At 37.9% G+C, this 23,160-nt stretch overlaps 1 protein-coding gene across 5 annotated transcripts in view; it reads right to left on the bottom strand.

The window, feature by feature from the left end:
- Positions 1-23,160, bottom strand: part of TJP1 (tight junction protein 1) — a 67,563-nt gene that overhangs the window by 12,057 nt on the left and 32,346 nt on the right. For 3 of the 5 annotated variants that reach the window (XM_069026003.1, XM_069026004.1, XM_069026005.1), the window contains exons 5-23: positions 21,524-21,803; positions 20,848-20,951; positions 19,876-20,044; positions 19,373-19,517; positions 13,577-13,713; positions 11,009-11,114; positions 10,029-10,179; positions 9,402-9,510; positions 8,541-8,760; positions 7,951-8,135; positions 7,720-7,815; positions 7,213-7,295; positions 5,980-6,190; positions 5,337-5,437; positions 4,039-4,392; positions 3,378-3,629; positions 1,733-2,632; positions 1,309-1,403; positions 576-800 (exon numbers count right to left, since the gene is read on the bottom strand). In XM_069026003.1, coding sequence (XP_068882104.1) covers positions 576-800; positions 1,309-1,403; positions 1,733-2,632; positions 3,378-3,629; positions 4,039-4,392; positions 5,337-5,437; positions 5,980-6,190; positions 7,213-7,295; positions 7,720-7,815; positions 7,951-8,135; positions 8,541-8,760; positions 9,402-9,510; positions 10,029-10,179; positions 11,009-11,114; positions 13,577-13,713; positions 19,373-19,517; positions 19,876-20,044; positions 20,848-20,951; positions 21,524-21,803 — 3,923 coding nt within the window. The remainder of the gene's footprint in view (positions 1-575; positions 801-1,308; positions 1,404-1,732; positions 2,633-3,377; positions 3,630-4,038; positions 4,393-5,336; positions 5,438-5,979; positions 6,191-7,212; positions 7,296-7,719; positions 7,816-7,950; positions 8,136-8,540; positions 8,761-9,401; positions 9,511-10,028; positions 10,180-11,008; positions 11,115-13,576; positions 13,714-19,372; positions 19,518-19,875; positions 20,045-20,847; positions 20,952-21,523; positions 21,804-23,160) is intronic. The other 2 variants (XM_069026006.1, XM_069026007.1) reach the window with 1 other exon arrangement.

Genomic DNA, 23,160 nt, shown 5'->3' with positions numbered 1-23,160 from the left:
TGGGTAGGAAGCAACAGGACAAGAGAAAGTGACCTCAAATTGTGCCAGGGGAGTTTAGGTTGGATATTAGGAAATATTTCTTTACTGAAAGGGTTATCAGACATTGGAACAGGCTGCCCAGGGAACTGGAGAAGTCACCATCCCTGGAGGTGAAAAGATGTGTACATGTGGCACTTAGGGACTACTTTTAAGTGCTGGGTTATGGTTGGACTTGATCTTAGCGGTCTTTTCCAACCTCAACAGCTCTATGACTGTATGCTAGTAAGTAGTAAGTTAAAGTAACATGTTGGAGGCCCTGATACTTGCAAAAATGATTAATTTACCCAAATAAAAAGTTAAATTGTGGTGTTTTTAAACACCACATGTATGGTATGTGGTGTTTAAAACTAAACTTTATGGTATGTGTTTTTAAACTAAAGCTACACCTAAACAGAGAAACAAGATTTCATGAATACAAAATTTCATTTCACTACCACAAGTCCCTGGAACTCAATTGAACACAGGCAGAATTTGTTTTAGTCCTATATGCACCCCCTTCTTTTTCAAATAAAAAGAACCAAACAACCCAAACTTACTTAGAATAATTGCTGAAATTCAGCTGATTCTGTGAATGTATTGGTTTGGTGGGCTCAGAGTGATGGCTGGCAGGAACCTGCGCCGATGGCTTATTTTCAAAACTCCTGCGATCGAAGTAGGAGAGCTGCTTCCGGTAATACTCCTCATCCTCCTCAGGATCATAATGATTGGAACGCACAATATCTTCAGGTGGCTTCACTTGAGGTCTCTGTGGTTCTGGGGCCCTAACCAAGAATAATAATATACAGTTGCCTCGCCCAGTTGAACAAGCATAAATACCCGAATTACAATTCTATTTCACAATCTAGCTAGTAATAAAGCAATGAACATGTAACACTTATAACTGCACACCTTGCCTTTTTACCTACATTGCATGGAAATTAGATAGCTGTGACACACCATAAGGAAAGAAAAACCTTATTTCCCTTATACCTTACCTTTTCCCTTTTGCTTTGCTTTCTAATTTATCTCAGTTAAAGATAGAAAAAAGTAGAACAGAGACATTTAATAAGTTTCTTCCTCAAAACCGCTGAGAAATCATCATATCTTTCCCCCACCTCCCAGCAACCACACCCATGAGAACAGACTTAATGCCCTGCTTTACTACTGACACACAAACCATACTGACATACTCCAACTCCTCTCTGCAGTTTTCAGTTTGAAGCACTAAAATGTGTTTCTGAATACTCTAAACTCGTATTGAAAACTAAATTTAATCAGTTGTGCATCTACCTGTAGGTTGTTTTCTCATGCTCATACTGGCTTTGAGAACTTGGTTTTGGACCACTCACACTTGCAAGTACAGGCTTAGGTGCTAGTTCTGGAGGCTGTAATGAAAAACACAGAACATTCTCTTAAATTCTAACACTTAGATAAAGCACTTTATGATTAAGAAAACTAAGACTACCTTCCCTTACCCCAAAGAAAAAACAAATACTAGGAAAAGAAGAATTACATGAGTTTTCAGTACAGCAAGACCCCTGGCAGTGTTTCCACAAGAAGTGTTCAACTTCTGCATTTAAAACATACCACATTTAAGTTGCTAAAAGGCAGTATTTCACAAGCAGTAAAGCTTTTTTCTGAGACAGTATTTTACTTCTTGCAATGCAATCTCATTAAGCAATAAAGCAGGAACTAAAAAACCTAAATGACGTACCTTGACAGTTGATGTATCACTCGTATCCTTAATTTTTTCCAAAGATGGGGATCTTCTCCTTTCAAATATCTTAACCCTACTTCGCACAGACTGTGGTTTCATGGCTGGATCTTCTTCTTCCTCAGCTAGAGACGGTGGTGTAGGCAGTGGTTTACTGTTAGAAGGCAAAACTTCTGGTTTGGTTTGTGATGAAGGGGGAGGAGGAAGAGAAACACCTGAAGTGCTATGAGAAGGCTCATATTGTCCAGCTTTAGCATTATAAGCTTGAGGAGGACCTTGTTCATAGCCCCTTACGTGTGGTTCAAAGTACTGCTTGGGTTCAGGAGATCGAGATATGGCTGACTGGTATGGCTGAGCTTCTGGTTTGTATCTACCATGGGTGTCGTATCCAACCATGTGTTGATCTTCGTATCGCACTTGTGGTAAGCTGAAGTTTTTGGGTGCATGCTCATAGCGAGGTCTGCCATCATAGCTCATTGCAGGGGGTTCCTCAAAACGAGGTTGTGCTGGGTAATAGCTGCGTTCTGTGCTCTCTTCTAGATTTTGTCTGGAATCAAGATCCCTAGGAGGCTGGTTTTCATAAACTGTTCTTGTTTGGTTATAGGGCTGTTTCTCCTCATAATATGTCCAGTGCTCCTCATAGGGAGGCACACGGTCATCATAATGTAGGCGAGGGTCATAACCACGGGAAAATTGATCTACATAGTTTGTAGAGTCATACCTATATGTTGACTGTTCATAATCCCTACTCGGTTGTTTTTCTGCATACTGAGCCTGGGATTCATAGATCAGATTCGGGTCTCTTTCCTGTCTCTGTACTGGGTGATTAATTGCTGGCTGTTTTAAGACGTAGCTTTGTCTGGATGCTTCTTCATTAATGTATGGATCCTTTCGGTACACCTGTTAGAGAGAGAGACACTTCTCAGCTAAAATGAAGAGTAACTTCAGCTGCATTTGAAAGGTACTATTTTAAACAAACCCAAGCTTTAAATATTGGCTTTAATTTTGTTCAAAAGCAGAATAATTTGATGCAGATGTTTGCAACCAGAGGAAGCTGAACTTGGTAAATCAAGAGATTCATTTCAGTCATACATTTAAGAAAAAACACATAAGTAGATTAGAAGAGAAAGACAAAGGTAATAGCCTCATGTTTGGGGTTTGGTGTTCAGGGGGGCACACGCACTTTTTTCCAGAATGTGGAAAGAGTGGAAGTGAAATATATAAATATGCTAAGATAGTTCTAGCATTACTGAAGAAGTATATAAAGTCACTCAACAAACTGGACTCAACTTCATGATCAACAATTTGGCACAATTTAAATTTTCAGGAAATAAGATTTTTCTCGAGGCCTCATTAACAGGAGAATGTCGACAAGCTAAGAAAGTCATAAATAAGTAAAATCAAAATACAGAATGCAGCCTTTTAAAAAATGTCATGTTTTTGAGAAGTGAAAAGGATAGTTTGAAGCCATGCACACAAAACATTACATGATGCTTAGCAATTCAGATGAACTGGTTTTTGTAACCTGCATGATTCTCTTAGAAGAAAAAAAAATTAGAAGGAATTCTCAAATAAGGGCAAAACAAAGATCATGTGCTAGCTTAATGTATAGCAGGAAATCAGCACAACAATGTGGCACAGGTACCTTTGCTGGATCTATATGCGGCGATAAGGATGATGGCTCTTGCTCTCTTAGTACTACATGAGCTCCCTCAGTACTCGGTGTTCTTAAGGGGCCCGCTTGTGGTTGGTAAGAGTTGTAAGGAGCAGCAGTAGGCTCCTCCAGTCTGACATTAGTTAGGTTTACATTAGCATTTACTGCAGAGGCTGATGAGGTTGCAGGGTTTGATTCAGGCGACGGGGAAAGGTAAGGGACTGCAGGTGAGGCTTCTGCTTTCTGTGAAGTGTTTAAAATATTTTAAATATACTGCTATTGAATCAATGTATGACTTTTTGATTTATATTAAAATAATTTAAGTGATGCTCTGACCAATGCAGCTAGATGTAGAATGAAATGTACTGAAAGTATCATGCACTAGCACTTCCAGAAATTCATTAAGTTGAGGATTATAAAAGCAAAACATTTAATCAAAGTAGAATGGCACTTCAATCCCCCTCCTGTCAATGAGTCACTAAAACAGGCAGGGCAAGCTGATTCTCCAGTTCATTGTAATGTATTATTGCTGTTGACAGATTCTTGTATGCACACACAACACCGGTAAGCAGAACATAAATAGACATTTCTTGTTCAAGAGAACTTGCAATCTGAAGTGTATAGTAGTCAGTGTATAAAATAACTTTCTTACCGGCTGAGTAGTAGTTGCTTTAAATCCTGAAGAGTCTATTCTGAGATTTGGCTGTGGCTGAGCTTGAGATGCATAAGCAGGATAAGTCTGAGTCTCATGATGCATTCCAGAAGAATCCTCTCGAACAGGTTCAGAAGAGCGTGTAATAGCAGATTCAGGAGGAGTCCCAACCTCATCATTCAGAGTTTCATCCAGTTCTTGATCGGTATAAGCACCCCCTTCTGTGTCTGTGTCTTCATAGTCAGACGTGTGTCTGCTGTCTGTGCTGTACATGGAATACTCACTGCCAGGAGCGGAGAGGTAAGAAAGGCGGTCATCGTGTAAATCAAGATCATCACTTGTAGCACCATCTGCCTGTGGCAAACAAAGTTAGGGTACGCATTTATTGAAATACGTTTTAGAGAATACTCTTTTTCTTGCAATGTAAAACGTGCAAGTTTTATCAAATTCAGTACCAATAACATCACAGGGGACAAGAAATCAGGTTTCCATCACTGAATGTCTTAAGCTTATATCTAAAACACTTTTTTGCAGCCTAGCTCTTTGAATCATTTTACTAAGGGGCCAGAGGACTGTCAGTGTAAGGGAGGGGGGGATAGTGCAGTGTCCACAGATATCAAAGTGCTTGAAAAAATACAGAGCTGCACTTTAAAGTGGTATTATGATAGCAGAATCATTACTTTGCAGATACATATAAGGAGCCATGGTCTAATTCAGATCTAATTAAGAAACCTGTAGCAATAGCTGATTCATCATTTGCTTACTTGTAGTTGGCACTTCACTTGATAATAGTTCTTCAAGAGGATGGATCTAATGTGCATAGTGTAACATGCAGCTTGAGAACGTAAGTGGAGTTTTAGTGGGGAACACAGAATACTAAATTGTGATTTCACATCTGTTTTCTCACAACTGTTCTCAGAAAGGTGAGAACGTGAATATGCCACTTGCTTTTACAACAATGAAAAACACATTCCATCATAAGGCAGTCCCAGCCCTGAGTACCCATGTAGTGAAATACCCAGAAGTCCCTTGATGAAAACCCATCCAATCCCCACAAAATCTTCACAGCATTAATATATCCTCCAGTTAACAGTGCCAATGAGCAAATGCTCCCTTACTACACTGCTACATGCATAAGGACAACCATACAGCTCTCATTAACAGAGTAAGTGCTCTAATAAAGCAACAAATCAGTTCTGAGCAGCTCACACAACCAGGAGCCATTACTGCTTTAGATCTTCACAGAAAACCTCTCATGAATACTGTTTTGCCATTTCCCCCCAAACATTGTTTCTTACCTTTCCTTCTGAAACCCACACTAGCTGGTTCTGTTGTTGCTGAATTGCTTCCTTAAGAGCTCCATACCATCCTTCATTCATTGAATTCAAGTTAATGGTAGCTAGAAGTACAGTAGATTAGTCTGACTTAATGATTTCTGCAGAACTAAAAGAAGGATCTGTACCATGAGTAATAAAAGCAATATAAACTGGTAGGTTAAAACTATGAGATTTAAATAGTAATGTAAACATTAGTAACCAAAGCAACCTTAAGGCCTGATGTAGTTTGGGATGTTTTATCCCACAGGAAACACTGAATTAACAGTAGCTGAGAGTGAAGAGAGGCTTGAGTTTAGCCAGGCTAAAACAATAAAGTTACATAATTTTCCTATTTATTCAGGTTTTGATTTTTGCTGATGATCCTGCAAAGCCACAAGATCTGTTAGAAATGTCATTTTGATGTTTCAGATTGCTTTACATTTGTGCAGTCATGTGCAAATGATGCACACACCAATTAACTACTGGTTATTGAATAGGGAAGCCTGAACAAGTCCATCATTGCTTGACTTGGTCCATTTGCAGAAAATTCTGGAGGTAGAAGCTTCTCTCATCTTGCCTCCCCTTCCCTCTCAGAAATTCTAATCCAGTCTGTCTAATTACTTACTTGTGAAGAGATGGTGATTATTTTTGCGGAGCTTGTGAGCTCTTTCATACAGCTTTCTGGCACTTTTTCGTGATTCTGGGCACAACCTCATTCTCATGGTCTTTACTCCCTGCTTAGAATCAGGATTGAGGAACACTACAATAGGATACCACTGGGCATAATTCAGACGGTCCACTGCATTAGGAGTGACGTCTAATAAAGCATGTTTGTCCTGTTGTGACGAAAAGGACAGAGGCAAGAAAGTGAATCATTTATGTACTACATGAAATTTTTTTAACATAGTCCACAAATTGATTTTGTATTACCTTTACAGAATTCATTGTTTCAAAGTATTGATTTAAATCCCTCTATTTGCATTAACAGAATAATAAAAACCAAACAACTCCAATACCAGCCTAAATAGGCATATACATTTTGAACTGTAGGACAAACTGTATAACTCTAGGACTTCTAATATTTAACTCTATTTTTTAAAATTTCCACAAAGTAAGCAGATATTGAACTAAAAATAAGCAGTTTCCTATTAGCATTCTGTAAATAGGAAAAAAACCAGACTGAAACACAAGACATAGGCCCGTTACACACCTCTATTTTCCTTAAAAGAAAAAAAAAAAAAATCACTCTGCAGAACTTGGCCAGCTTTCATTCAGTGCAATCAAGCACACAGGCATGAAGTATACTGACTTTGCTCCTTTAAGAGTTTTTTTGCCCCCTCATACTTCAGCATCTGAAAGGCTTCCAGTTTGGTTTTAAGTAAGGAAATAAAAAGGTGAGCCTCTTATAATGAACTAATGTTAGAAGTTTTAAGGATTAAGGGAGGGAGATGGAAGAACCCTTTCTCTTAGTCCTAACACGAAGGAATTATGTCAAGTGATCAATTTGTACACTGGGGTGGGGGAAAACCAACAACTCCATAAATAAAACAACCATTTCTAGCTACAATGTCACACCATGGCTTTAAATGAAAGAGGAAACAGCTTAAAAGAGCCTTAATGGAGAGAGGACAACAGCCTCTGGAACAAAGCCTAGGAGTACATCCAGGCTGCAGTTATTAATATGGAGAAGGAGAGGGGTGGTGGGTTTTTTTTTATTAATCAATGGAGAGATGAGAAAGTTATTCTTAAAGCAAGTACAATAAGTTATCATTCTACATTTAAAACACCCAACACTTTTCTTCATGTTATCAGTTTTACTCTTCTTGTGTTAAAAGCCCAGTGACAATAAAAGACTTACTCTATCAATTATCTGCTTTATAGTGTGGAGACGAATAATGCCAGAACTACGTTGGTCAGTACCAGCATCTCTTGGTTCACTTTCTGGTAAAGAGGACACAGTAAAAATCTATTGTAAATTTACAACATATTCTACATTCCCTTATTAAGATAAAACAAACCATTTCATAGCTCAAGTTGTCAATTCATCTTGAAGACACTTCTGATTACATATAATACATGAAAGTCTACCCACCGTTTTGGCCATAAAAATCACATCCTTAAAACAGCACTTAGAAACAAGATAAGGTACAGAATTAAAATGAAATTTGAGGTGGCTATAAATAGAACTAATATTTCTTCAGAGAATTATCAGCAGCAATGTAGTGAAAGAACTTCACATTTAGTCTGTTCCTTTATATTGTCAATGTCTTGTTAAATACATTAACTAAAGTAATAATGTAGGAACTATCTAGCCAAAGAAAGCCGACTATTTCCTAACTGCAGAAAAACCTGATCTCCCACTTACTTGCAATTTGAAAGATATCTGGTTCTTCTCTAGCAAGTTTCTCCCGTGCAACATCAGCTATTGGACCAAAAATAGTTACAGGTCTGAGAAATCCAGCTAGAATTGAAGGAAAAAGAAAAGTCAAGATATATCAATTGATTAAACCAAATGCAAGATACTCTTAACTACATTGGCTTTTCCAAACCAAACCACACAAACCTGTAACGTGCACCAGTAAGAGTAAAGACATACCTTCCCGAAGAACAACTCTTTCATAGGCAGGAAACTTTGTCTGAACAGGTTGGGCAGAAAGATCTTCTCTGCTTTTCCGGAGATTTCTTTTTGAGCTCCGCAAGCCTCGGAATCTCCAGAAGTCTGCTCGATCTCCTCCTGCTGTCTTTGGAAGCGTGTACTGTACACTAGCCAGCTGCTCAGCTCTAAGGTGACAACAAATCCCAGTTACCAAGAAGTCAGCTTCTGAAGTAATGCCTGACTCGCAAGCTTACACGCTCAAAAAACCACTACCACTGGCTGAACCAAGCTTTTGTTGTTTCTGTATTAAGAACTACAAGACAACTACTGAGCCTGGTATCACATTTCTAAAACTTATTATATTCTTGTCTCTTGTATTGAAAAGAAAGTTTATTCATGGACTGTGCAGAGTCAAAAGCAAATCCATAGATCACATATTTTACTTCAGTATGTTTTAATACTTTGTCACTTTTTTTTACTGAACCAGTTCTATAAACTTTTGTCCTGCGGGGAAGTCCAATCATTCATTATACAGATACAATTTAAAATTGTGGGTTTGAATCAGCAATTTAAGTATTGCAAGATCGTACCTGTTTTTGTTAGGTATGATACCTCTTTCCACTTCCTTATGATTCTTCCCAATTCGAATGGCCAGCCATGAACCCAGTTTGCCATTGTACAGGGTATCCACCACCCGGAACACTTCACCTTTATTGAAACTTAGTCCATAAGGAGATTCCTTCTCGTATTCAAAATGAGTTCTGATATAGAAAGAATCCCCTACATCAGACTCAACAATACGACGATAAACTGAAAAAAGGAAAAGAAATTCCAAACTATCAAGTGATATACAAGTTCAAGTGATGTTATAACACTCACAAGAATTACAAGAAGCAATGCCTCACCTTAATTCTCCTTGTTCTAAATATGCAACATTACTTCAAGAAGCCTTAATGTCTCAGAGCTGCTCTATTTTAAGCAGCATAACTATTTATAGTAAACTCTACTAACAAATTCAACTTTTATAGTCAAAAATTTGATTCAAGTGCAAGCTTAATTCACTCAACCCGGAAGAAATTAATCTTCAGGAAAGAAGTTTATATGTACAAACACATCAGCATAATCAATCATTTTCAATGGTGTAACTACAACTGACTCTTCTACTTCCTCCAAGAATAATGTGAAGACTTTACTTAGATGGAAGGGGTTATTTCTGAAGAGGTGTTTTTTATTTGGGATTTGTTTGTTTGTTTAGGGGGGTGGGAGTGTGTGTATACTGGCACCATATCAGTCTCTACTCCATTTGCAGTAGCCACCTGTCCCAAAGCCAAAAGAACTTAATAGTCTAAGGTGCCAATTTCCCGCAAGCCAGCAGTTAGTTATTGTTCATTAGACTTTTTAATGCTGTTCCAAGCAGTCTACTACATCACTTTCAATATACAAATATTTACCATCTTTTTTCTTCTGTGCCAAAATGGTTACTTCTTCACCTTTAGGAAGATCAAGCAAAAAAAGGACAGCTTCTTCTCTGATGATATTTGTGAAGTCTACATTATTTACCTGGTATCAATGAAGCAATCAGTTTGATTTAGCATATGACATTATTACAGAGATTTAATTATACAATAGAAAATCTGAATCTATTGCTATGATTTTTTTCTTACTCAATTTCATAAATACCAAGTGCATGTATCTCAAGATGCCTCTTGTACCACTGAAGTCTCACTTTATTTCTCAATAAAAGCACAGCTTCCAGGATAATAGGTAACTGTTCCTTTTATACTCACTATGGAGCACCTATATACATCAGCAGCCCACAGAGCCCTCTGACAACTTAGTCACCCAGCATGAAATCAAACAAATTTATCAACTGAATTAGTCTACATAATTTGATGTTAAAAACCTACTAACCTTCCTAGCAACAGTACAGTAAAAAGAGATCTTGCTCCTAGTAAGTAATCTAATAAATACATACAGAAAAAAGTGTATGAACTACAAAGGCAATATATTCAATCCTACAGAAAGAAAACCTACTTTGATACAGCAAAACATTTGTAATGTTAATGGTTTTGACATACCCTGAGAATCTGGTCCCCTTCCTCTAATCCTTCTTTTGCTGCAGGGCTGTCTTCCAGAACACCAGCTACAAATATGCCAACATCGTTGCCACCCGCTAGTCGCAAGCCCACACTATCTCCTTTTCTGAATTTTACCAGTTTCATGCTTGGCCTAGAAATTTAGAAAATATTCCACTTACAGGTATAATAACATAAAATATCCTAGTAAATTTGAAACATGCAAAGAAGTAATCTGTCCATTAGTCAATTAGTGAATATATTGCTATATATACCATTATCTGCTCATCAGCTGCAGCTTTACAACATGCTCAATAACAGCACTCCAAAATAACCCACCTGCATGTACATGTTTAGAATGGTTTGTTTGTCTTACACTCACAGTGTTTATGTGACACACTGACACTCTCTTCCAAAAACATTCTTCCTTTTAAAGAGCTGTGCTGGCATACAGATCTATTTTGGCTCTGAAGAGATCAAAATGAATTTGAGGTGAAACCAAACTAGAATCTATTCTCATCTACACTGATGTCCATAAGGGAGATCCCAGTTGAAGTAGACTTATTTCCATGTTGGGACATTGCACATTTCTGCAGTAACCTTTGTTCATTACTCTCCAAGTATTATGAAGGGTAAATAATATACTACAGTAGCTTTCCTCTCTTTGGAGATGGGGACAGGAAAGGAGGGGTGAGAGTACCCAGGGAGAGATAAACCCAGCAAATCCTTTTCACCTGTTGATTATTCTAAGTGCTAATTTCCACATAAATAAATAGACTTTAAAATAGTATGTTACACAATGTAAGTGCCAACAAGGCTCAGGAATAAATCGTGTCTTCATCCTATTATTTGTGAACAGAAGGGTGAGGACAGGATACTGGACATGACATCAGAGCACATACAGAGGTTACTGAGCACCCTGGATAAAAGTTTGGTTTGCTCAAGGAGCAGGCAGGTTCAAATAGAGTTCAGAGATACATTACCGAAGCATTCCATCTTCATGGGTTGAATTGGGTAAAGGACCATCAGATGGACTGACTGGTAAATCCACATCTGGCTGACCTCCTTGTGCATACACTGGCTTTGGTTCTATTAAAATACCAAAAGAGTTCCAATGTCCATTTGGTCATTTAAAGATGAGAATGTGAAGTTTAACTTAGCTAAGACTTAGTTAATGACTTCTTCAGTAGCCTTCCTCTACCCCACTTAGACCCATTTAAAAGTGAAATACTAGAAAACTCACAACAACAGAAGATACTCTCATCATGCCATTCAGAGCAGTGTGATTACTGGCCTAATTACTACTTCAGTGAAGATTCCCAAACTTCCTTTGTACTTCATTAAGTACTCTGAACACCGCAAAACTAAGAACTAAAAGGCTTCATGCTCCCAAGACCACTCTCAACCAATTAGAAACCGTTTCCTGTTTCTAACCTTGATTTCTCTGACCTAACTTCTTCATTTTCCATTGGTTCTCTTCACTCAAGAATTTAATTTTTGAAATGAAAATACCATAAAACCTCAATCTACTATACATACCTTGAGGTTCAGTTGGCAGTCCTTAGAGCTATGCACTTACTATGGCTTTGCTGCAGAGCTTCTCTGGAGTTACTGCACTGCAGGCTTCCCTCAGCACTAGTAGGGGCTCTTCTCAGATACAGGCTTGGTCATGTTACAAGAATTAATATAAGGCTTATCTTTGCACACTGGAAAACATTTGATTTCAAAAAAGGCTGACTTTGAACTAGTCTAATACTCCTGATCTTACCAACAAGTGTGTCATCTTCCCTTCAAATCACTGAACAGACTAGTTTGAAATTGGGAATTTCAGGAAACAATTGGGTAATTATACCTTTTTCTAATGTGACTCTGGTCCTTCCCATAGAGTAACATAGTATTTTCCTGTAAGTCTTTAAAGAACCTTTCCTAGGCTAAGCCTCTGATGATCCCTCCAAACCAATACTCTTCTCCCACCCTTCTTTGACACAATCAGTTGTGACAGTCATCTTGCCCTTGCCCTTAGTCTGAGCAGCAAACTGTCATAGATTCTGCCAATAACCTCTCTAACATTTTCATTACAGTCTTAGATCCTCATTTCCCTAGAGCTTTCTGTGAGGCTATTAAAGGTTTATGCCCTTTGCTACACTTCTTTATCTCAGACTATATATTATGGCAAGTTAATTTTACCTGAAGACATTAATTTAAATATTAGTTTTATGTACTGGCCTACAACTCCTTCCACCCAAACTAAGTATCCCCACGTGCCTCTTCCCATTCATGCAGGAATAAAACACTGCTCCTTCGCCACCAACCAACAAAATCCCCACACTATCGCTTGCTAGTCCCTCAGACCAGTTATCAGTACATTGTTTTGGATTAAGAACCATCTTAAGGGTCTCCTATTTGGCTGGATTTGTATTATGCCAATCACTAATCTTCAGTATCTTACAGAAATGCAGAATTCATCTTTCTAATCTCACTACCACATCCTTTTCTGTCTTGGCAAATATAAATTACTTCACTTGCCTCTCTTCATAACACTGCTGTAAAAGGTCACCTCCTATGACAATCTTTTTAATAATGGCTGCTGTATCAGAAAACCTACTGTTCTTACTTTCAAGATCTTTCAGAGTCTATCAAGATCATAACCTTTCCAGTTCTTCACTAATCTACTGACTACTACATGCTAAAGTGTCACTGCTTATCCCTTAGGTCCTCAAATATTTTCAAGCCTGACTGTGCTTTCTCTCATTGCACCTAGCCTTTCAAGAACAGCTCCCTCTAAAACATCTGCACAGCTCCTTTCTCCACTCGTAATTTCACTGAAATGCCTCATTCTGTAAACAAAAATCTTGTTAAGTGCCAGCCTGCCTGGAATAGTGTCCTGTATCATCTTTTGTTGGGTTTTTTTTGGTTGATTGGGTTGTTTGTTTGATTTTTGGGTTTTTTTCCCTTTTTTACACCATCTGGCTTTTATCTGCTGCCATTTAGTTTATCCTTCCCTTTTGGGAAAAAGGAATGAGATTTTGTTCTGGTTTTATTAGCTGTACTGCATTTGTTCACCTGCCTTCTTGGTCCATGACTGTAGTTAAGTGCTACATGAACAAAGCATTTTGGATTGTTTTGAGTTGTATCTTGGGAACAGTAGTTCTAAACAGGCTTAACTACAACCTTGTTACAAATATAGTCTGCTACAGTAACCCATAAGAACACACTTACTGCTGAACACTCAGAAAATAAATTACAGATTTTAACCTTGCCTGAGAAATCAGTACAAAACTCTTTACAACCATCACTTATAACTACAACCCTAAACACTGAAATCTGACCCCTATATAATGACAGACCCCACAACTTAGGTTTTCAGGACCAAAATTCTTAAGATATAAATGGCATTATGGTTACAAAGACTGTATTCAGAAATAAAAATAATTAGGACCTCATCTGTTTTAAGACTTGAAAGTCATTCCACAAATATGCAAGAGCATTAAGTCTTTACTGGTCATCCATTCTCAACAACATGCATAATTAATATATTTTAATAATTTTACCTGGGAGTGGTGGAGTTTGTTTTTCAGTTCTTTCAACTGTCACCTCTTCCACAGTTTTAGAAATATCATCTGCATTCTTTACAGGTGTAGAGACAGCTCCTGGTTTAGTTATTCTCTCATCTTCTCTGCTTCGATGACTATATTAGAAAAAAAGATTCCACTCTGCATACAGAACTGCTTCTATGATCTCAGTCTACTAAGACTAAGTACTTTCATTCATCAAGCTGAGGGTATCACCATTGCTATTTCAGATGGTTTTGTTCTTAGACTATCACTTTATTAATAATTTTTACCACTTCTAAATCCAAGTGTTTTGTCCCTAATTTCACATTAACAAAGGACTTCCCTAGATATGGCTGTTGAGAAAGCAGCAGCACATGGTGACAGAGACGGCTCTCTGCTTCAAGCACACAAGTCACACACATGTGCTTTATGTTGATATATAAGGAAGTGAGAAGCTAAGGGAAGAAAGGAAGAAAATCCATTAAAAAGGTCTTTTTCTCACCCCTTCCTATAGAAAACATGGATTTTGAGACTTAGTTCTTAGGCTTTGCTGTGACCAAGCTAATTTATCTGCTCCTTTGTGTGTCAGCTGCTCTGAAACACAAGTGCTGCTGGTGTGGCACCTTTTACCTTTGCAAAGCCTTGCCAAGGCCCATACAAACATGTCCCTCATTTCTCATCTCAGAGAAGATGAGGCCTTCAATCCACAGCTATTACAAGATGGGAGTGCTTCTCATCCACGCATTTTAGTCAAAAGACAATTTGCTGCTTCTTATGTGTTTCTTGCACACACCTGGGTGTATAAACTGAAGGAATTTAAGACAAGTTCAAGAAAGTTCTTGTTTTTAAATTATGAAAGCAAGGAAAATTCTAAAGAACATAATTTCTATTCCTTGAGTTCAAAAGATCAGGTGTTCTTTTACTGTTGTATTGAGCTACAGCTACCAGCTGTACCACAGCAGAACTGAACATGTGCTGCATGTTGAAATGTTAACCACTACACTGCTATCTGATGAACAGTAAATAATTTAATAGGGTTGGAACAGATGAATATTAATAATGAGCTAGAAAAGAAAAATTTTCTTCCTGGGAGTTGGCAAATAAGCAAGGATATAAAGGATATTTGAAATAAACAGACACAAACACCAGCCTTTTATATAATACCAGACTGAATTGCCAAGAATGGGGGGAAAAGGTATTTTCTCAAGGATAACAATGGCTTAGTCAGTAGGTGCAAGCTCATCTGCTGTCATAACAGAGAGGTCTGTACTGGAGGGAAAGAGATAGCAGTTCTGCACTACCAACAGCTAGATGGCGCTACTGGGCAATAATGAGCATCACTGCCCATAAAGCACAAACGGATCAAAATCCCATCATACAGAGTTAAGACTGTTAAGATCCTAATCAGAAATGATACTTCAAGAGTTGCAAATACGACTTCAGGAAACAGATTCCAGCAAGTCTGCTCATCCAAGATGTGCAGTAAAAAATAAAAGAAATTACAAAAATCGAAACACAAGCAGAATGGGCTTTCCCGAAGCAAAATGAAGTTTAAAATTCAAGAAACAAAGCTTAGCTATTCAGTCAAGACATACTACAACTTCTCCGTGCATTCTTCTGCCAGTTTCAAAACCATGTGCCCAAAGGCAGCTAAACAAAACAGAATACAAAAAAGTACTCCAATCACCACAACAAACTGAAGACAGAAGCATTCTTGCATTATAAACAACAGTCTTGTTGTAAGTCATTGATAAAAACAAGCACAGTAGTTCAAGTTTAAAAATCCCTATTTATGCCTTTTTTATCCAGATAAAGTCCCTTTTGGAGGCTTCCACAGTTGATTAAAAAGATGCTAAAACTATGTGTAACAAAATGAAGAGTAAGCATTTATCCTTCTACTTCATTCCTAAATACTGCTGATAGAAGTTTTCTTATTCCTCTTTTGGATTTCCAGTTTAGGTGCTTAAGATACACAGTACCAGACTAAAACATGACTGCACTGTTCATTCCCTTGAAAATAGTTCCTGGCTTGTTAAAAACAGACACATGTATTTAGCTATTTAAATGCATGCTAAGTGTCCTAGAAACAGAGAAGTTCTGTAATACTGTAAGCTGCAACTAATACTACTCCCCAAAGATTTCTGGGTAATGAGCACTCGTTAAGGAGATACTACAATAAATTTCCCCATGAGCCCTCTCTACCTGCTTCCAAGCATCTCCTAGCATTTCAAAGCACCATTATTCCAAAGTAATAATACCTGTTTTGCTTTAAAATTAAGGCAGAAAGTACTGCAGTTACTACACAAAGACAAAACTCATTTTCCATTTCCTCTACACAGTCCAAACCCAGTGTAATTTAACGCTGCTTTGATTCCTGCATACATCAAGACCATGTAAATGTGGAAGCTCTCAAGAACAGTAACTAAAATACAGACACTGAGGGCACAGCAAAAAACAGTCAGGAAAGTATCTGAAGCAACAGGTTCCTGGGCTGCTGCCATGTGTGTAGGCAAACACACCCTGCCAACTCAAATGCCTGCAAAAGGTCAGGTCTACTCTACCCAAGACACGAAAGTTTAAATGGGAAAAAGCTGATAGAACAAAAAGGAAACATCAGAGAAGCAGGGAGTAGATTTTTTCCTTGACTTTGCTTAAACTGGCCAGTAAGCTCTGAATAGTTCACATTACAAGATGATACAGGAAACAACTTGATGCCACCACTGGTTCCAGGTGAGGGTCACTTGTTAAAAACTGACAGCTGCACTTCCCAAGAGATGAAAGTGTAGTTCCCTGTGTGCACTGTGACACACTTGTTTAACATCTGTGCTGTGTCAGGGCCCCCTTTACCTCACTTCCTCTCCCTGACATTTTTTTAAATTGTGTTTAACGGAAACATTTTTAAATTACAAAATGCAATCAGCTACATGTTAGTGCCATCCACTGTGGCTATTACTGCAGAACAAGAGATGGCCTGCAACACATAATGTTTGTCTCTACAGAAAATTACAGAAAATATGAACTCATAAGCTCTTCCCAAATGTGTTTTCAGCACATCTCAAACTGTTTAGCATGAAAAGACTAAGAGCAAAGTAGCATCTTCCTAAGGACATCCAAAATAGGCCTGATTTTTATCTTATATCCTAGTTTTTCAGCTTGTTTTGAAAATGGACAGAATATCCAATCTCTCGTGCCACATATAAATTGACAAGGGTATTACAGAAGTCAGCTTCATCCTTCCAGAAATAATGATGACCTCTACAGTGGTTTCTTCAAGCTACCACAGCTTTCTTGCTGGGGCTGAAGTGTTAAACATATCAGATGATGCTTTTGCTATTCCAATATCTAGGTGAGGAAGTCAGCATAGGAGACAGAGTTCCCAAGCAGGAGTTCTTTCAATTAGTAAAGGGCAGTCCAGAGATAGAGTCCGGCAGGTTTGGCAGCACCTGGCTATAAATCCCAGTCTCTAGGATGGGTCAAAAAGCTTACCTAGCTCAACAACTTCTTAGTGCCAGCAGTAGGACCAGATAGCTTAGAAAGGATATGTGATACTTGTCCTGAGCAACTCTCCAGCTTAGGCGCAGAGACTTCTTTTACTCATTCAAACTTTTTAAGTACAACTCTTTATACGTTACACAAAGCAAAATTAGCCCTTTCTGTTAATAAGTTAAGAAAAAAAGTTTTAGAATTTGAGTTTTAAAAAGACTGTTCAAGAGAGATCTGTGAATTTTCTTTAGACTAAAGAAAACTAAAGTGCTATTTAATGCTTTGACAGAATGATCAAACAGCAATTGTTATGGAAACTCTATATCCAGGAGCATTGCAAGCAGCCTGATGTACATACCAGTGTGGAATACTGAAAGGTGAACAACATTAAAGACCCTGTCAGACCCCAAAGCAACACTGAAGCAGATCTGTTAGCAGATTTCTGTACTCTAGTGCTCACCCAGAAATGTCAGTCTGTACTTAAGCTTGTATGATAGGACTAAGAGGATTCCCCTGGAATTTCCCTCCTCATTAACATACAAACACTTGGCAGAACAGTGTCTAAATAAAGACTCATTATCTTCAATACATTTTTAACATCCTCCTTAAGCTTAGTTGGAAGACTTTTTGCACATTTCTTCCTCAGCTCGTTCTCAAGCCTTTTTCTTCCTCCAGATTTTCCACCAAATTAAAAAAAGAATAAGCAGTTAACAACTAATTTGATCTTATAGTAGATTTAAACTTGCACAAACAACCACTGCAAAGAGAAGTTGCTCTCAACACATTTTTCTTTACATGGCTCAGGGCCCAGATTTTCTGATCTTGAAAGGGACACGTCGCACAGGAAGTCAAGTCATGCCAAAGTAGCTCTTGCTCATAAAGAAGATATAACGGATGCATTCAGAGTTGAGATAACTTCAAAGTTCCCTTCAGGGAGGATTTAATTCTTCCAACAGTTTGGTCTACAGGGAGGAAGTGACCATCTACCTAAGTCACTGCAGTAGGACAGGAAAGCACTAACACTAAGCTAAGTCAGTCATAGTTACAGTTCTGATAGATTTTTTTGTTTCTCCCTCCACAAACCCTATCAGCCTAGACTAGAAATGCACATCAAGACATAGAGCTTTTAAATATGACAGAGATCTCACAACCTCCACAATCAAAGCCCTGCCTCTGGGAACTTGCTTTCAGGTTTTTCCCATTAATGGGGTTCCTACTGGAAAACAAGCTTTCATGCCTTGTGGTCCCTCTGAACAAGAGAAGCAAAAATGTCTGTAACCCATAACCCCAAGCAGGTGCACATGCAGGTACAATCCCTCTTGCAGTTTTATTATCTTTAAAAGACTCTAAAAGCCTTGAAGGTGTAAGTGATATTTTCCCCTTGGGCAAACCAAATTTTATTAATAAGCAATCAGGCATATCTTTTATGAAACAGCCAGCTGCAATTTGTTTTCTCAGAGTTTTTGAGCAGCATCTAAAAATCTTCAGATGGAGGCTCTGAATTTGGAATTTGCACAAATCAAGTCTAACTTCTGCTCTATCATATATGAGCAGTCAGAAGATAAACTTTTCTCTTACAAATATTTAGTAGAATCTGAAATCCAACAGTGAAACCTATATCAATCAATTAGAATGTCTATTTACAAACTGCAGAAATCCAAAACCGGGCAGATTTTTTATTCAGGACTAAAGTTTCATATGGCAGGAGAAAAAACTCCAAACCATACAGTACACTACTTATATCTGAATTCAAATAAAATTAGACTTATGTACTGAAGAATTATAATCAATGTTCCATTACCAAGTTCAAATATTAAAAATTAGAGTGTAAAAGCTAAACCTGCTGTGCAATACACCTTGTTTTGTAGGAACTAAATGTATTTAGAAACATAAGATAATCCCTATGCCTAAACAAAGCAAGATTTCAACAAGTTTACCCAGGCTGGACATGCAACAGGAACTGTGCTACAGGTCATCTCAAATCTCCTCACAGCTAACTGCTTTCTAAAACCAAAATACAACTACATATTATTCAATAACACATATTGCTATCAAACTTACATTATCATTCATACAGCCATGCTCTATGACTATGTTTAAAAAAGGTGTAACACTAAAGAAAGGTTCATTTCCTCCTCAAGTCTAAAATATCTGGATCATTATCATCTGCATCTCTTGAGACAAAGAATGCCATATTACTGCTTCCATAGTTCTGCTTCACATTCGTTACACCATATAAATCCAAGCACTCCTACAACTTATATGTTACATTAAATAGTTGATTTAAAAATAATACAATGCTGCCATCACCTGCCGTTGCTGGGCTGCTGTGGAGAATGTCTGGAATGGTCTGAAGGCTCTGACCTCTGGTCAGGAGATCGTGAACGACTGCGGCGGGGCCTGTCATGTGATCGGTTGGAATGATCTGATGCCAGCGACTGAATTTCTGAAATGTCTGTTAAATAAAAGTTGTTTTTTCATGAAATGATTGTAATTTAAATGGTGGTGTGACCTGCTCAAATGGGAATAAGCTTTTGCAGAGAATTTTTATGAAGATGTTAAATCTATGCTTATTATTACAGAAAAACCGAACTTAATATTCCTGAAAGAACAGCCACAAGAATAGGGACTGTATCTTTTTCTCCACGGTTTTTGGAGGTGTGGATTTCATTCACATTCAAACAAAAATTTACCCATATTACAATCTTATTCCTAACTCTTTCTCCTCCCCACCCTCTCATCCCACTTAGGTATTTCACATCTTGACAACACAAGGAATTCTTTCTCTTTAGAAATCAAGTTTTTATACTCACCATCTCTTTCTGAAGCATTAGCAGAATGAATACTGTCAGAAAGATCGGGGACATTCAACAGTGTGGCTCGTTCATCTCGCTGAACAACCATCTTCAATTTGCCTTTTGACCTTTCTATTAATGTTTTGGCATCTGCTAAGGACATATTTTCCGTCACTGTGCCATTTATCTGGAATAGAGCGGGAAAAAAGAACAGATATAAACTTACTAAAAAAACCCCAGTGAATCTCCAGCAAAAATAGTGGTGTTCTGTCTGATAATATCTAGAAATAGTTAAATATTTACCAAATTACCATAATATAGTGGAAGACCATTGGGCTCATCCAAAATATTGCATAATATAGAAAATTATTTTCAACTTTCAAAGTCAAAGCTTCTACCACTAATACAAAACTTGTAAAAGATTAGTTATGTTTTTTGAACCAGTACTGCTATACTCAACAGAGCAAGGAATGGTCCATTTTCCTTCACCAACACATCCACAGCACTATCTTAAAATAAAAATTGTTAGTATAAATTAAAAATCAAAGAATGGGCTGAGTTGGAAGGGACCTCAAAGACCATCCAGTTCCAACCACCTTACCATGGGCAGAGACACCTCTCACTAGACCAGGCTGCTTAAAGCCCCATCCGCTTGCCTTGGACACTGCCAGGGATGGGGCACAAAAAATTAATCCACAACATTTTACTTGTAACTAAGCAAAGCTTCGTACTTTTTCAAATAGTCTTTATTATGTATTTACAGTGGGCATTATTTGTCTGACTAAAGCTTAGGGAATAATACCAAAAAGGCTTAGTAATTTTCCTTTCCTTAGAGAGGTTGATTTATATTAAATTTGATCTTTGAAATTATTTCATGAAAAGTGACACAGCTTCTATTAACTATAATCAAGTTGTTGACAGAGCCAATTCTAAGCAGAGTTCTATCAATGAGTTTTGCCTTTGAACAACCCCTACCACCATATACTGTACCTTCAGTACAACATCTCCTTCCTGGATATTGCCATCTCTTGCTGCCAGGCTATCCTGTGATATTTCTTTCACAAATATATGACTTGCCAACCGCAGACCATACTCTTTACAATAAAAGAAAAAACTGATGGAAGTTACAGTAGAAAAAAAAAAAAAAAAAAAAAAAGAGAGGTATCTGGAGATTTACAACACTGCTTTATACAGTATTTACCCAGGCAACATGAAGAAAAGAGAGAACTTGGCACAGAATGGGCTGTAGTAGAATTATGTTAGAGCTTTACCATTTTATCAGTCTCTTTTCCTAACTCTGCCTATAATCAGGGCTGTTGTTCAACAGATTTAGATGCTACCTACAATTTCTCCTCTTCTAAATAAGACAGCCACTAAAGACCCAGCTAAAGTGTAGGTATGCAGCTGCTGACTACCAGATGTCAGCTGCACAACTGGGATTTGTTTACACTATATAATAGTTTACCCTTAACTAAGCACACAGATTTTTGAATACAAAACATACCACTAGAAACACAATAGCACTTTTTAAGTTTTAAGCCAGCTACTGGTAAAATGGGCAAACTGGTAACAGCATGGTTCACACAGCCCATAACACAACACTGAGTGAAGCAGCTGGCCTTTAAAACCAGCAAAAGTTTTCGCAAGAGATGTACAGACAAGTTACCTTCATTTTTCCTGGATTTCACCAGTGTGACTTTGGTGGGTTTTGCGGGCTGGCTGGAGGTGACAGACCTCCTGTCTGACCTCGGAGATAAGCTCCGCTCCCTGCTCGCGCTGCGATCTCTGACCCAGCTCTTCTCGTGCCTCCTGCTGGCACCGGGACCGCCACGGCTGCTCCTTGGATCCCGGATCTCTTCATCATAGCTGTCATCCTCGTTTTCAGACACTGGTTCAGGGTCTGGTCGAGTCACTGGAATCTGAATTTTCTTCATCCTTCGGATAGTCTACAGCCCAACAGTAGATATCAGCCTCTGGCTGTGTAATGCTAATGGTGTTGCTAAGTGTCAGAAGCCAAGCTAATCCCAGAATTCAAAACATGCAGAGGTATTTGCAAATGCTCTGAATTGCTGCATCCTCATTATAAAATTATAGCCAATTAATATAGGAGACTTATCAATACAGATTACTAGAAACTTGTTTTTACAGTACTTTTAGTGCTTTTTAATACTTATGCAAAAGTGGCAAAAGGATAACAGCCTTTGTAGCACAAAACAATATTCTATCTTCAGAGCTGTGTATCTGAATGCCCTCTGTTTAAAACCACAAAATCAGTTACTGGCACTGCTAAAAACCTTTTTTGCTAACATGTAATCTAGTGTATACTCAGTATGTTATTGACAGTAATTCTGCTCAACTTTGAAGCCTCCCAGTCTTCCAAAGAAATGTTTATGCAAGACATGGAGGAAGGGTAGCAGTCCTTTTGGAAGTTCAAAGTTGGTTTGCACTAACATAGACAGCTGGTTCCAGAATATGAGCCAGCCCTGTTCAGAGATTTATTTTCTATGTATTACAGAACCAAACCAAGTTCTACCATAAAGTTTTCATTACTTTTTTTTTACATAAATCTACACACCAAATACTTAAGATACTGAAAGTGTTGCACAGCTTGCCACACATTGCTTTCTGTAAGCTTTAAGGAGCTGCTGCCAAATCTACAAATGCAAAACATTACACTTTTTTGCAACAGCATTAAAGCATACAAATGTACTAAAAATCTGCCTGCACAAAAGCTTTTCTACAAGCCCTAGGAGTCTGTTTTCATTAATTAAGAAACTTCCTAACATTGTGCATTTTTTGTTCTATTTTTTTGTAGCATAACCCCCAAACTTCTACAGAAAGCTGGATTACCACCCTTTGGTGATGACCTGTTCTGTTTTGCAAGTTCAAAAACCAACCACTTAGAATAAGCCTACAAAATTATAGGAATTAAGGTAATTATACTTTATTTTGGCAAACTGTTTACTGAGCACAAAAAGAACTGTGTTAGTGCCTGAACAACTTGTCCTTTAGCTTACACCAGCCTTTGAAAAACTCAGTAAAAGTGCATCCAACAAAGTAAACAAATATTAAACAAAGCTTACTTGCCACAATTTGGCAGTCTGAGAAGAACTTTACCATAAAGAAAAGGCACCTGAATTATCCAGTGCCAAATTATGCAATCATCATTCACATTTTAAAAAAAATATTTTGAGTGACCCACTTGATAAACATGCCGTGGTCATCACTCAAACCTGAAGCATCACATAGGTGTTATTCAGGTACCTTGCATCATGCCCATACTTTATAGCAGACATTTCACTA

The sequence above is a fragment of the Aphelocoma coerulescens genome, chromosome 10 (assembly GCF_041296385.1).
Source record: "Aphelocoma coerulescens isolate FSJ_1873_10779 chromosome 10, UR_Acoe_1.0, whole genome shotgun sequence".
NCBI lineage: Eukaryota > Metazoa > Chordata > Aves > Passeriformes > Corvidae > Aphelocoma > Aphelocoma coerulescens.
The sequence above is the reverse complement of the archived record's forward strand: the minus strand, read 5'-3'. Positions and strand labels throughout refer to the sequence as shown.